The sequence below is a fragment of the Plectrocnemia conspersa genome, unplaced genomic scaffold (genome assembly GCF_051122295.1).
Source record: "Plectrocnemia conspersa isolate PC_06_02 unplaced genomic scaffold, ASM5112229v1 ptg000014l, whole genome shotgun sequence".
NCBI lineage: Eukaryota > Metazoa > Arthropoda > Insecta > Trichoptera > Polycentropodidae > Plectrocnemia > Plectrocnemia conspersa.
Genome location: NW_028277178.1, coordinates 27,611,910 through 27,627,901, shown reverse-complemented (window position 1 = coordinate 27,627,901; position 15,992 = coordinate 27,611,910). Strand labels below are relative to the sequence as shown.

At 31.3% G+C, this 15,992-nt stretch overlaps 2 protein-coding genes across 2 annotated transcripts; one reads left to right on the top strand and one right to left on the bottom strand.

The window, feature by feature from the left end:
- The first annotated feature begins 1,905 nt into the window (after positions 1-1,905).
- Positions 1,906-10,557, top strand: tous (testes of unusual size). Its single transcript, XM_088203812.1, has 21 exons — positions 1,906-2,338; positions 3,687-3,890; positions 3,952-4,101; positions 5,176-5,458; positions 5,526-5,642; positions 5,706-5,860; positions 5,931-6,034; positions 6,159-6,400; positions 6,462-6,666; positions 7,471-7,688; positions 7,757-7,905; positions 7,973-8,387; positions 8,452-8,592; positions 8,691-8,831; positions 8,907-9,050; positions 9,112-9,343; positions 9,402-9,595; positions 9,662-9,758; positions 9,819-9,988; positions 10,086-10,265; positions 10,325-10,557. The coding sequence occupies exons 2-21, from the start codon at positions 3,835-3,837 to the stop codon at positions 10,388-10,390; spliced, it is 3,459 nt and encodes a 1,152-aa protein (XP_088059938.1). The 5' UTR covers positions 1,906-2,338; positions 3,687-3,834; the 3' UTR covers positions 10,391-10,557.
- On the bottom strand, positions 10,399-15,609 carry Sc2 (trans-2,3-enoyl-CoA reductase Sc2). The gene is made up of 5 exons (XM_088203816.1): positions 15,442-15,609; positions 12,188-12,546; positions 11,760-11,976; positions 11,428-11,620; positions 10,399-10,829 (listed from the first exon to the last, which is right to left on the bottom strand). Exons 1-5 carry the CDS (start codon positions 15,445-15,447, stop codon positions 10,702-10,704), a joined length of 903 nt encoding a protein of 300 aa, XP_088059942.1. The 5' UTR covers positions 15,448-15,609; the 3' UTR covers positions 10,399-10,701.
- Between the last annotated feature and the right edge of the window lie 383 nt (positions 15,610-15,992).

The window sequence follows — 15,992 nt, the reverse complement described above, 5'->3', positions numbered from 1 at the left end:
TGACCCTGTTGAGACTGACTACTGTGTTTCTACACATGTCAACTGGACGACTGTGCCATTTAAAACCTTAAATTACCTGAATTCAGGTGAATTACCACAGCGTAAATTAACCCTTATGATTGTCAAGACTACTATGCTGTATTATATGTATATAAGCCTATTATATGTATTATAAAAGACAAAATTTATATCAAATTTCTTGTAGCAATTGTGACAAAATTTACATTAGTCAGACAAAATAGAACATAAAAACGCGAAATATAATCTTTGATTAAAAAAATAATTTATAGTATCACTGGATCTTTACCAAGAGAAATTATTTTCACCCTTAACCCAATTTATTAAACCCATTTCAATATTAAAAAAAAAATCTTTGAACTGATGACTTGTTATAACCGACAAACTAAAATATGTCCTACTGAATTTTTTACACAAGTGGAGCGTTTGGTATTCCATTTTTTTTCATTACGAAAGGTGTATGTCACTGTAAAATAATAAAGACATACCCTTACATAAATGAGTGATAAAAAGTTCTGAGAAATCTAACCAAATATTAGGGATATGTATTAAATTTTAATGATATTGAGAAGTGATGGGGTTTTTTTGCACGCTTCTGTATATATTATATCAAACTTAATAATTTAAAATATTTATTAATGTATTTATTTTATGACTATTGTAAAAAGTTATTGTTATTATATTTTTATTCATTTCTATAATTATTATAATAATTATAGTATTCAATAAATATGTTATAAAATAATAACTATATGCATTTAAGATAGGCCACTATAATTCTAGATTTATACTGAAATCGTCGATAAGGAGCACAAATAAGATAATTATTAAGTAGTTAGGTATAATCAATGATATACTTATATTTTATATTTGCTGTAGATTGTAAAAAAATATTAATTTAAAATTGTATATCATTGGTCACTATATTTATTAAATACTCAACTTTTTATTAAAATAAATAATAAATTACGAATAAATTTGGTTATTTATTTAATATGCATAAAACAAACCGACAACTTGAAGGTTTTCCTGTATGACAGTGAAGTTAACGCACGTTTGGAATGAAAAGTTTTAGTATATAAATAAAACATGAAACCGCAATAAAAATGCATACTTTTAGTATACGTATGAATAATAGAATTATTAAGGAAAATATAAAAAAATTATTTGGAAATTCTCATTCTCTAAGAATATAAACAAATAAAATAACCGAGCAGAGTTTTTTTTAATGGTTCTGAAAAATAGCTTTATTTATATAATAAAAGGAAGCGTTCTTAGTACTAATTAAATATTCAATTGTATTTATTTTCATCGCCTTTAAAAATATATAGAATTAGCTTAAATGTTAAAATAAATAAACTCTGAAATAATTCAAGCGAAAAAGCAGATTGAAGTGACTCAATGCAAGTTTATTTTAGAAGAGAAGACGCAAATTAATTGCTTCCAATTCATTGCAAATCAAAAGGTACACGAATGTATCAGAGATACGCAGAACAAAGAGAGCGAAAAACGTTATCAAAGAAAATGTAAACCCCGTTTATGCTCTTCGCAGTTTTTCACTATCATGTATTTGCGTTCGAGATATACTAATCGCATTTTCTGAGAGCATATTAAATCGTCACATAATAGTTATAAAGTAATTTAATTTATCCATAAAACAGTAAAACACATCATTGCATTTAATATTAATAGATGCGACCCTGGCTAAACAGAGCCGTAAACATATCGCGTAAATTTAAAACGAATACCAACGCTGAAAAGTGAAACTTGGTTAAATTGGACTAACACGCTATAATAAATAGTATACGTTCGAATTGTGCATTGAACTTGAGCAGGTCAGACAACGAGCAAAGTCCTATTATAAAAACATTAATTGTAAATATATGTACATAGCTTAGGTTTCGATAGCTATGTCTGTATGTGTGTGTATCTATGTGTTAAAAGAAATATTAGGACTGAACAAAACTGAACTTCTATTTCTGCTGAAATCTAAAAAGTACTAAATTTTGTGCTTACGTTGCAAATATTTATTAGTCAAGGACAGTAGAGCAAACGAATAAACAGAAACACGAAGAGTATATGTTTCATTATCGTTGGTATTGATTACATAATATGTGGAACTCATTATCATATTCCTCGTCTATACAAAAGCATGAGCTATGAACTCAATTCTTGGTTACCTACCGATGATTCTTGCATCCTGGACCACGCAGCGCCAGTCGCTGATGCCGAGAGTTAGGATATCCTTTTGTATTCCATCCACCCAGCCGACGCAGACTCGTTCTACTTGCTCTTCTAGTATCCTCAGGCTTATAGAAAGGTAATTTTTTTGCAGATTTCGAGTCCTCCGTGACAAATATGTATTTGATCTGTACAACATGCGTCTCGTCGGAGGAACAAACCTACAAAAAATTATCGTTAACATTTATAGCGTGAATAAAAAAAATTAAAAACATTTTAAAATATAATTTAAAGACATACTTTTTCCAATCATTAGCAGTCTAATCTCGGTGATGCTTGGTCCACTCGAAATATTTTTATATACTCATGGCTGATTAATGAGACACGTTGAATTTTTGGGTATGAATTTCTTCACCAAGTAAAGTACAAATAGCAATTTTCACCTTAGCAGAAATATTTTTTATTTGAGCCATTTCACAAAAATCACTATAACACAAAAATATTAAAATGATTAAAATTAAATACTATAGAATTAATTTACAAATTACCGCTTATGATATAAGTGATAGTTTAGAAAGAGATTAGAAAATTAAACGTAATTATGTTATCCGAATGTTTTGACAGAACCACAAATTGCTGCACACTGAATACAGTCTTCTTCGTTCAATCTGTAACTGTAATCCAAAAGGTTGGGGATACAATACAGTCACTGTATCGTATCCCCAACCTTTTGGATATACATATATTCATTATTTACTACTAACGAGCCTCAAATCTTTTAATGAACAACATTTATTTCCTGCATTAGTTGCTTGCAAAATAGTGAACTGTTTCGTAGTCCAATTATTTGCACACCAATTGCCAGATAAATTATATTTTCACTGGTAAAAATATGATTTCACTGAAATGACATATTAAAAAAATATTTTTGGGATAGATTCGAGATTGTCTTTTTAGATTTTCTTTGAGGAACAACCCAAAAATATCTGGATTAGAATCAGGGATTAATCATTTCAGATTTTTGCTAGAATGGTCGTTTTTTAAAATGCATTTTTCTGACCAAATTCAAGGAGGAGCAAATACCCCCCTCCCTTCCCCCCTTAAACGACATCCCTACTGAATTTTACTGCATGTGTATCTGGGATTATTCAGTTTATAATAGCAAAGTAGTTTGGTTAAAGCCGAAACTTAGTATATAAAAAACATGCGTACATGTATTTTGGAAATGGATGGATACGCCGTTGTGAAAATTAAAATTAAAAATATTTCATTTAAATATCTATACTATATATTGATGCAATATTTCTACGACTACACAAAGAGTATACAATGATTAATTTCAACAGGACGCTTTCTTAATTTGCTTGCTCAATGCAAGCCGCGTAGATGCTGCAATTGGAAGGCCAATTACCATTCAATGTCGTCCGACACATCCCATTTCCTATTCACCGTTTATAATATTCAAGTCAAACCATTACATCCTTCAGAGTATCGACCCATATGCAAATCTCAACTTCAGCTCAAGAAGAAAAACATTTCACTAGAGACCAGACAAATGCGTTGCTATGGATATGGACTCAAATGAAAATAACTTAAGACGTTGCTAGGATATATAAAAATTAACATTACTCAAAAATGTCTCCTCCGCAAATACAAGCAAAGACATTCCTTGGCCTCAGAACAGATATCAAGTAAGATTCATTAGCCTTTAATATAATTTTACATAAATTCTTACATTTCTTGTTAATTCAGAGGCAACGCCCACTTCATAACTGATTCAGAAATAATATATCCAGCTGGTGGAGTATTGGTTCTGTACGATTTTGTTGAGAAGCAGCAAAAGTTTATTAATTTATCCGACAACCCAAAGACGATACGTTCAATATCCATTTCGCCAAATCGGTAAGTGATGTGAGATTTTGATTCATATAGTATCAACGTTTCATACACATGCTTCCCGCATAAACTGTTTCAGTTCATAATAACTATTGTCAAAAACATCTTCTAGTATCTCTAGAAAACTCATTGAAAAGTTTGTAACTGAAGTGTTCTAGAGCACTGACCTCATGGCTGCAAAGGTCAAGAATAAGGGACGTAATTGCGACTCTATAGACTATTTATCTGAATAGTCAGTGTACAAAAATATCGTTCACCGCGTAATCAACATATGATCTTAAATGTGTACCTTGTGATTGGCCACCCTAAGGGGTGGTACCGGTAATTTAAATTGTTCGACAGCATAATAGTACTACAAACATTAAAGGTTAATCTGTGCTGTGGTAATTCGGTGAACTCTATTGTGGCGACTGGTAGCTTTTTTTCAAAAAATTTGACGATTCATAAGCTGCCATTTTACGTAAAGAAAAAAACGTTATGTTTTCTTTATTTAAAATATCTAAAAGATTCGCAAATAAAATTGTTATATTTTACATAAATACTTGTTTATAATTTTTTTATCCTTTAAATGCACTGTATTGCCACTTAGCATTACAACAAATTTAATATATTGTATATAAAAACCCAAATGTATTTATTGTAAAACATATGTTGTAACATGATAGATGTTAATCCAATGTGTTACAATGGAGTAAACACAATCAACACCAACAAATAAGTGGCGAGACACCAGACTGAAATCAGTCTATAAATTAGTGATTGTTATAAAATAATATTACAGCTCACAATCAATAGATGTCACTATGCACAACCAAGCTCAATTATATTTTTTATTATTCATAACGATTTTGAAGTTAGGGAAATCTAGGAAAACGTTATCTATGATGATCGATTGAAATTATAATTATATAATAATCACTAATTCCGATCTACTAGATACAATAGGAATTGAAATCGATCTCATGCAGACACTGGTATATTGTACAAATGCAACTCTTGTACCAAATTAGTTATTGCATTAACCTTAGCCATTCGTGTTTGGCAAAAATATTGATTGTTTATTACAATATATTATTTCAGACAATACATAGCTTTGGCTGAAAATGGAAATGATAAAGATAAAAAGCCCAGTATCGGTATATACGATTTGAAAACGTTGGAACTGATGAAGTGTCTGATCATTCCGTTTGAGGATGTTTCCAGTTGCGAATTTGTGACTATACAATTTACATGTGACTCAAAGTACCTAGCTGCTATTACAGGAGAGCCGGATTGGATGCTATACTATTACAATTGGGAAAGTGGGAAGATTGAAAGTCATGCTAAGGCTCAAAATCCAAACGGCCTGGGAAAGATTGCGCAGGTAAGGGCACAAAACAACAAATGCCTTTCCTAAATGTATAAATTGAACATTTTCTTTATGACTGAAGGTGAATTGTAATCCGACGGATTCAACCTTAGTCGTGGTCACTGGACCTGGTACGTTTAGACTCATGAATGTTTTAGAATCAATCTGGAGACAATGGGGGTGGAACAAGGCTGAAAATGTAATCATGAATCATTATAATATTGCACAGTTCAAAATGTAAGTTTATTTGCATTTTTTTTAGTTTGTGATCACAAGTTGCATGTGGTTGACGCCCGATCGAGTGTTGTTCGGAACAAACAGAGGTATCTTAATGACTGTCGAAAATGGTGAGCTCAAAGAGAATTGGAGCTACAACGGCATAGACGTGATGGAAATAGTAATGACAAAGATGGAAGAGTATGTTTGAAATTATATTAATTACATAGTTTTATGCTTGAAACTAATTTATGATTATTATTTTCATTAGAAAAACAGAAAGCGATGTAACAGCAGCACATGAACGTTTCCTTGGTTTATCGATGCTCGGTAATGAAGCTCATGAAATAAGATGTTTATCTTCATTCAAGAAAGGTATGATATTAAAACTTGATTCTAAAGATACTTTCTTAGGATATATACTGTATAAGGTTGCAAAGTAAATTTAAGTAACGTAAGCATTGTGAATTAATGTCTCAGTTTATGTGTTTATTTTAAGGTTTTGTGTACTCTAGCGGCAGTGGATTGGTTCATATGTTTGAACAAGATTTAAGGCATAAATGGGTGAAGAGGAATGTATACAAAGTCGTCGATGAGCCATTCCGAATTGGCGAAAATGAATTCGAAGATCTGAACGTCATTCAGCAGATATCGGTCAATCCCGGTCAGAACACTCTATTGGTGACAACGTTGAAGTCGCAATTGTATCATGTGAAATTATTTGAGCAACACATACTGCAGGTATAGTTAATATATTTTTTTGTTGAGAACATTAAATATTGATTTGATTCATTTATGGCAGGAACCACAAATACCGTTCAAAGAGCTGGGTCAAAGCCTGCACCACAAGAGCATCAACGGTTTGGCAATGTGCTCATGGAAACCGATCTTCATGACTAGTGGCAAAGAAGATTGGAGTATTCGCATTTGGAATTATGAGACTGAGGAGTTGGAGCTGGTTAAGTTTTATCATGGAGAAATCACCTGCATATCTCTCCATCCAACTGGTGGGTATTGTTTTCAATACACTATTTTAATAAAGCAAAAACATACGATAATTAGTACTCTTTTGGAAATTTACCTATGATATAATGTAATTACTTAAATAATTTTCTGAAAGAGTTCTATGATATTATAGTACCAAATTTATTTTCTTTCTTTTTGGTATTACGAGAATCCTTCTGATTTATGACCACTAAAGTTATAATTATTCAGGTTGTAGAAAAGTTTATAAGCTTTATCCTATTGGCAATAAATCAACTCAAGCAAGTCCAACTACTGAAGTGAAAAAATTAAGAATTGATATTGAAGATTGATGCAACAATCAATTTATACCGCAAGGTTAAACGTCTACCAACATAATTTTTTCCAGCTTCTTGTAGCTATTGTCAAAAATATCCCTGTGTCTAGCATGTTCTTTGAGATGCTGAATGGTTCGTGTAATTTGAGCATTCTCCAGTGCTGGCTTAAGAATAAGAGACGCAATCATGACTCTCAGCCCTCTGCTGAAAATCGTCGAGCATTGACGGATTGTCGACACTATGCTTTATTTTCTACACGGTATTTCAATAATGCAACGAAATGTATCCCAACGCTCCTAGCAAAGGCACTAATCAGGAACATCATTTAAGGGATGGGGTGGAGCAGGTGGGAGAATTTACCCAAAAAATGCATGAGATTTAATGAAATATTATAAATCTTAATGAAATGATATTTTATATTAGTTTTTTTTTACTAATATTGTAACTAAATACTACACGTCGATTATTTTTTAAATGTTGTATTAGATTATGCTTTTTAATTATATCAAGGACTTTTCGCGCTGATCGGATTCTCGGACAAATTGCGTTACATGGTCATTCTGATCGACGACTTGTATCAGATGAGAGAGTTCAATATCAGGAACTGCCGGGTGTGTCATTACAGCAACAACGGACACTTGTTTGCCGCCGTAAACGACATGACCATACAAGTGTATTCGACGATATCTTTTATGAATCTGTTCAATTTGAAAGGACACACTGCAACGGTGAGTTTAAAACAATGTATGTACTATTAGATGGTACACAGATTAAGCTATTAGATATATTTGATTAGATCCAATCAATATCTTGGGCTGGAAGCGACGATAAGCTCTTCTCTTGCGGTACCGATGGAGGCGTATACGAATGGTGCATGATAACAGGCAATAGAATCAACGATATTGTATTAAAGAATAATGATTTTTCTGATTGTGCAGCCACTAGGTAGCGTATAGTAGAATCGGTATATTAATTATGAAGTAGATACATATATTGTATGATATATCTTTAGTGACGGTAAATCCGTGTACGTAGTCGGTATCGACACAGAAGTGAAAGAAGTCAACAACAACGAAATCATACGAAACTTGAAAATCATCGGCGTGAAGCTGGACAACATAGTGCTGGCGCGATCTGATTACATGCTCTTTGTGTCCGGTGGAAGAGGAAATGTTGTGACGATACAGTTTCCTCTTCTCGACAAGGCGATATTTGGTGAATTTTGCATGCACAATGCCAATGTGACAGCAATGGCGTTATCATACGACGATCTGACGCTGATCACCGTCGCCGATGACGCGACAATGTGCATTTGGAGGTTGGTCAATGCCGACGGGAAGGCCGTGGTCATGGACAAGAATTTTTCGTACTCAGAAGACATCCTAATCAATAAAAACTACTTAAGGGAGAAGAACGTTAACGTTAAGGTATAAATTATTATATTCTTATTGTTATTGAACATAATTTGATATTATGTTAATCATCAATCAGATGTTATCTAAACGTATTAATGAGATGGAAGTGGAGCACGAATATCAATTGAGAAAGATCAATGGTGAAAATGCAGATAAATCGAAGGAAACGCACGTCAATTATTGCAATATAATAGATGAGCTCAAGGAAAAAATTGAGGTTGTATGTTTGGGATATAGATTTTAAGAGTTATTAATTTTCATCAAACGAAAGCAATTTTTTTTTTACATTTTTTGTGATTAATAATGACATGTTAGTATTTGGAAGGTAATCACAGCTACGAGATCAACGTTATGAAAAATAATGCCGATCAGACTCAATTTGAGTACGAGAAGAAGCTGGAGGTGATAGAAGCAGATTTCAATTCCCAGCGAATATACGAATATGAAAAATATACCGTTAGTTATATATGTATTATATATTCTCATGATTTGTGGTTTTGAGAAAAAATATTAAATATTTGATTGCAATAGAATTTAGAAGATAAGATGTCAGAGATGCGTAAAAATTATGAGGATCAGTTAACGGAGCTGACTAAGAAAAAAGATGGAGAAATACAGGTTTTAAAAGATGGATATGAAGCTTTGTTGGGAGAAAAGAAAACTCAAATAGTGGAGGTAAATATATCTTGAATTATTATTTAATAGTATATGATTTGTGACGCTATTTATATTACAGCTTGAAGAGAAAGATAAGTTGGAATCTAAAAGACATGAATATATTAAGTGTATGATAGAGGAAGACGCCGACAGAGAAATATTGGAAATAAAAACTGATTACGAAGTGCAATTAAAGGGCGAGAAAGATTTAAATATCAGATGTAAAGGAGAGTTGGAAGTTTTGAAGAGGAAGCTAGAAGATTCGCAGCGAGTTGTGGACGAAAATAAATTTCAAATTTCACAAATTCTTAGTAAGAATATATGAGTATTATAGAAAGTTCATTATGTATAATTGATGTTTTATTTTAGATGAGCATAAACAATATCAAACGTTCATTAAAGGCTTAGAGAGTAACATTGTAGAATTGAAAAGAGAAATTAAAGGTAGAGACAGTACTATACAGGAGGAGACGACGAGTATATCCAATTTGAAGATCAATATCCAAGAGTTGGAAAAGTACAAGTTTGTTCTTAAATATCGGATTGAAGAATTAGAGAAAGAGGTTTTTTATTGTCTCAGTATTGTATAATAAATATATTTAAGCATTAAATTTATGATTTATGAATAGATTGAACCTAAAAATGTTGAGATAAATAATTTAAATAAGCAAATTCAAGAGATGGTGTCAATGGAAAATGATATGAAATTGAAGATTCATAGTCTCGGTATGGTTTTAAAATAATATTCAATGAATATTTCTGTTATAAACTATATTTGATTTACAGAATCTGAAGTTGAGATACAGAAAGGAAAAATCAAAGGTTTCCAAGATGTATTAAGAGTTGAGTCGGAGAAGAATTATGACTTGAAACATAGGTTGAAAAAAATTCAAGATGAAATACTCGAGCTTTCATCGTACATTCAAGATCCGTCCAAGTTGAAAGCTGCTGTTAAGGTAAAATTAAATTGTGTATTTATTAATAAGAACAAGTATATATAAGATATAAGATTACGTATAAAAACATTTAATGTATCATATCTATGTATTATAGAATTTGCTTAAATTTAAATGCGTAGCTGATGAAGCTTCTCATGAGAAAGAATCGGCGGAGAATTTAATACAAGAATTGAATTTGAAAAACTCTTTTTTGTACAAAAAGGTTACTGAAGCTAACAACAAATTGAAGGCAAATGATGCAAAGAATAAAGCAACTGTTGGAAAAATGATGGAGGTATTTTGGATAATTTACTGTTTTAAAATGATGTATATTAATTTTTCATGTATGTTTAGGAGAACTTCAAGCTATTAGAAAAATTGAACGAACTGGATAAAACATTGAAAAAGCATCAAAAATAAAACACGCATTGGAGAAATTGTACTGGTCAACTTATTTATATTTTTGTATAAAAAAATACATGTACATACGGAATGTTATTGTATTTGTGGCACAAAACATTATTTATATAATGCGCTAAGTTGTATTATCTGACATTATCTAATACAGTAAACGTGTCGTAATCTGATATTTTATACTTTTATTTAACGATAGTATTAAAAAATAAGTACAAAACTGAAACATCATGTAAGATTATAAAAATAAAAATTAAAACAATAACTGAAGTTGAACGCATCAACTTTTGTAACAAAACATAAATTATTTTTTGAACTTAAATGATAAACGGAATGATCGCTTTCCTTCCTTTTGGATAATTGTTGAATTCCTTTTTGTAATTGCGATGCTTGCCGATGGCCCAAGCGGTCATTTGGTACAGTCCTGCCAATGCGAAGAGTCCAACTGAAATATTATTAAGAAAATGCATGATGTATGAATTATTTACATTTGTTAAAGAAGAATTATTATTTATATATTAAGTAAATAAATGCAGATTATAATATTAAATGAAACAAAATGATCTATAGATCCCTTTTAAGTAGAATTCCGCATAGATCATTGGAAAATCTTATAATCTAGCTTTTTAGAATAAATTACAACATAACATTTATCAATGCCGAACAGTAATCGATTTAATAAATCCTCTCTCACAATACATTTAAAACATCTTGTAAAAATGAAGGATCAGGATCGTTTTAATGGATTTAAATATATTCAAATTGTCAGCATAACGTAAAAAGCCGGAGTGAACAATCGCTGTGTTTATGTCACTACATTATTATTAAAATTTATTGTAATAATTACATGGCTTCATGCGATTACGTATGAATGTTGATTTACTATTTTTTAAGAATTTTACTGCAATTTATTTTAAAGAAAAGTACTAATTTTTTTAATGAAAAATATACTAGAACTGCATTTAGTATAAATTTCGCTACTTTGTTGCGCTATATAAATAGTGACTCTCAGCGTTCTAAAGTGATTCAAATATATTATTTACCTGGAATGCATTGAGTCATCAAGGTAAATGAAGCCCAAGCGCCAAACTCGTACGTGTAATTAGGACAAGATACCAAGTTGAACAGTGAAGTCAGTGGATTGCCATTGGGCATCGGTATACGTCTCACAGTAGATCCCGCAGGTCTCAAATTCCTCAATAAAATGTGTACGCTCAAGTTTCCGAGCTCGCATATCTGTAAAAAATAATCAATTTGTATTTGTAAAAACACGGCGCGGCCCACCTGACCTTTTCTCATTGAAACGTTAACCTTAGATTGCCGTATTTACATTCAATGTGTGCGTCGATTATAAATGTCCATAATTTGAACTCACCGCAAAGCTGATGAGCCCGAAGTAGAACTGCGATTGCGAAGGCGGCGTGAAAAGCGGATGATTGACGTGGTATGCGACGAATAAAGCGAAGAGCCAATAGTACGAGCAGTTCTTGAAGAGGTTTCTCAGCGGCATGGTGGAGTGAGAGAACCGATGTACGAACAAAGTTTCCAACACTCTCTTTGCATAATGGATGCTCCAGCATACGGCGGCAGCGCTGCGGATTAAAAATAATTATAAAAGAATATTTTCAATTATTCATGTATTCAAACAATGCCAGTAACTTTTATGGTGAAAACAAAGTGCACAAGAAAAATTTACATATGTGGATTAAAGATAAAAATTATGAGCTTAAGAATTAATACCATCATAAATTTTGTCATAAATCATCGTATCTATATTCGGTAAATAGTAATAAAAAAAATTACGTGGCGACGGTGCTTATCTCTGTTTTTTCAGGCGTTCCATAAAACAGCCAAGGTCGAGTGTAGAGCCAAATGTATAAGCCGAACGGTCCGATGTATTCTATCAAGAAAACGGTCTTCCATGATATTTGGGGTCCGAGATCTTTCACGTAGAGCTTTCCTTGGTTCAAGACCGAAAGCGACTTCATAGTCTCGTCATCTTTAAGTGTTTTTCCTTTGGCTTCTAACCGGATCGATTGCCTATCCGGATGAAGAGCTTTCTTTATGTTGTAGACCTTCTTTTTGACGGTCTTGATCGTCGTATCCGGAGAGACTTGGATACGACCCACTGACTTGGATCCGGCGACGTTCAAAATTTCAATCTAAAAGTTTCGTAACAATGATTTAAAATTGCAATATTATGTACAATTAACAATGAGAAAGTTTTAGAAAGTAGTTTTAGATTTACAGTAAATTTGATTATATGAAATGTAAAATTTGAAGATTTGATTTGATTTTTAAGACAAATAAAAAAATAAAGAATCATAGACAAAACCGATTCAGTGATATAATTAGCTATGCATTGAGATTGATTTGTTATAATTGTTAATTAATTTACAATATTATTAATAAGTTTGTAAACTATAACAATATAAGATTCTAATGTAGATAGAAAAATGATGACACTAATATTCAGTGAAAACCTGTTCATATTACAAAGTTTGTATCTGCGATTGTGTCAGAATTACCTGACTATGCAGCAAAATTTATAGAGATCACTTAGAACCTAATTAATTATTTTCTTGAAATTCATCAAAAATGTTTTTGATATTTTTTATACTAAAAGGATTTATTTTACATCTACAAAGCATATGTATCATTTGAAGATCAGCTTTGTGGGTTTCTTTCACACTGGTAAAACTTTTTACCTAAATGATGTTTTTTTATGATTTATAAAGAAGGGGAAGGACTATTTTTTGTAGGACCACATTACAAACTATAACAGAACTTCACTTAATAAAAATAATTATAGTTTAATTGAAATTTTTTTCCTAAAAATACACGTGAAATATTTAGATTGAAATAATTAGTTAGTATTTGTGCATATTAAAAATAATCTAATATTAGTATTTTAAAATGTACGAAACGCGATGACCAACGTTGTTTTTTTATTTTCATGATTACGAATTGTGGCCAATCAAATAATTATTTCCTCTAGTTGAAAGAATTATATGCAAATAGAAAATGCGAATACCTAGTAGCGAATCCAGAAAGTTTCTTTTAATTATATATTAATTACAGGTGTAATGAACATGCACAACACAACACGCAATAGTGATAACTAAATATTTTAATTTATTTTTTCATAAACAATTAGTTTCTACTTTCTTGCTAATTCAGAACACACGTAAATTCAAAATAGCGTTTTTATTAGAGCAAAGAGCTAAGTTGTACTAATATGCATTATATTATATGATATTTTGATAATCATCCTTAACTGTGATCGAAATAAGTAGTGAATTAAATCTTGAATGTTTAAATTATATTAAAAATATTTTAATGGAAGATAATTTTAAAACATTTAATGAAAATAACTGAAGCTTTCTAATCAAAGGATTGATATTTGCAATCAATAATTAGCTGATGTAGACCTTTTACAAAACAGGAACACGTCTTTCTATTGTACTTTAAAATAGGCTTTTTAATTTTGTTGTTTATCTAATATGTTGAGATTAAAATAATAAATATCTGCAACAGTTTTAGTTTTTCTTGTTAAATGCTTGGACATAAATTAACAAACATTTTTTAATTCGTAAAAATTTTGTTTTTAAATAGCAATATTCCATAACATATATTTAGTTTGTTACATATTAAGTGGCTGATTTTTACTCCGTTGTAAATTGACTGCAATTGTAACATTCGTAAATAACTATATATTTTATTTATTCTACATAAGTGTCCTTTTTTTTCTTAATTAGTTTGACTTATTTTTTTTGTATGAACTCAAACTGAAACTCAATGCAGTGCAGGCCACTTGAAAAATCAATCTAGGATTCGGCGAGGATACTGTTAGCCAAAGAACTGTAAGACTTTGGCCTGAGAATATTTTTACTGATATATTAATATTGATAATGAGCCCTTTTGAAGACCTCTATCTGTTATTGATGAAAAAAACTAATCAACATATAAGTGTTTGATCGCAGCAAAAAATATGGACAAATGGAGGCTGCACAAACTGAAAGGTCAAAACAACGTTTCCTTATTCTTTGTTAATTCTCAAAAACAATATTGAGCCATTCTTGAAGTGTTAACCAGAGTAGATCAGGATGCAAAGAAATGGGAATTATTCATAAATCGTTTCTTAAAACGTATGACACTATTACAGTAACATAATAAGCAGTTTATATTATAAATAGTAAATTTTACATTTGGTAATCTAAACTGAATTATTTTTTATATTTTTATTTTTCATATTTTAATTATGGAAGATTGTGTCATCTCAGGTTTTGAGTCCTATGAGCGGTATCCCAGATGGTTAAATATTTACATATATAACCAAAGAAATAATAGTTAAAAAACTTTTATTTTTTCTAATTTGATTTCTATAGGAAATAATACCAATAAATAAACAAAAAAAAATATCGAGAGCCTCAGAATTGATATAAAAAATTCCGAAAAACCGAATAATACATAATTACATATAAAAAAAATATAAAAAATTTAATAATGGAAGAGTATTAAAATATATTATTAAAACATACTAATAGAAAAAAGTAGCAAAATAAAACGTCGCGAATTAAATTAAATATAAAATAATAATAAATAAATAAGAAGAGAAATAAGTGTCCACTAACAAATTAACAAATGTATATAAATCACTACTCAATGGTTAAAAATAAGACTATATATGTATGTCCATCGTTAGGCTATTGCGAATTTGAATTAAGAAAAATAAACATAAAAAATGGCGTCTGCGCATGCGCCCCATTGCAACGCCGGCTAGGTTAGCTGTTCGCAAACTACTTTTATTTCTACTAAGACTTCAGTTTGACAAATTATATTATGAGCTGTTTTCATCGGATAATTTAAAAATATAGCGTTCGGAGTCAAGTGAATTATTAAAAATAGAAAGAAAGACGATTGTTTCGAGTGCATTCCTAAGCAGGTGCGCTCAGGCGTCGGACCTTGATCTCTGCATTCAATGGAAAAGTGTCATAAATTCACTTTTTATTTTTTTACTGTTCGAACCGGTAGAAGAAAAGCGGCGTATTAAATACCTCCATAGTTGACGTATCGCTCGAGCACGGAGAGACGCACGACCGCCCACCAGAAGCTCTCGTCGACGAACGACGAACGACGGACACGAGTGCAAAGATCGAGCCGTGTGTACACACGGAACTCACACACTCGCGCGCGACTCGTTTGCGCAATCTCACCGCTGCACTGTTGTCAGTGGCGTTTCTAATCGGACCACCAAACGCTCACAATTGCGACCATCGATTATTTACATATTTACAAAAACAAATCAATCTCACAATTTTGCATGTTACCACTAGAGGTAAGCTGCAAAATAAGTTAGTGCTCATTTTTAAATACTCCTTCAGCTGTTCAATAAAAGTTCAATATACTGTGCGACCTTCTACCAAGGCTGTCGCGAGAAGTAACACTAATTAATTTAAACAATATCAAAGATAAAAGTGGTTAATCACACTCCATTTACCCAAAAATCGTTCATGGAAAACGAAAAAACGCATCTGAAAAACAAGATCATTGAGCATTACATAAACGACTTTATTTGTGATATATCCTAATACTGAAATAAAAACAT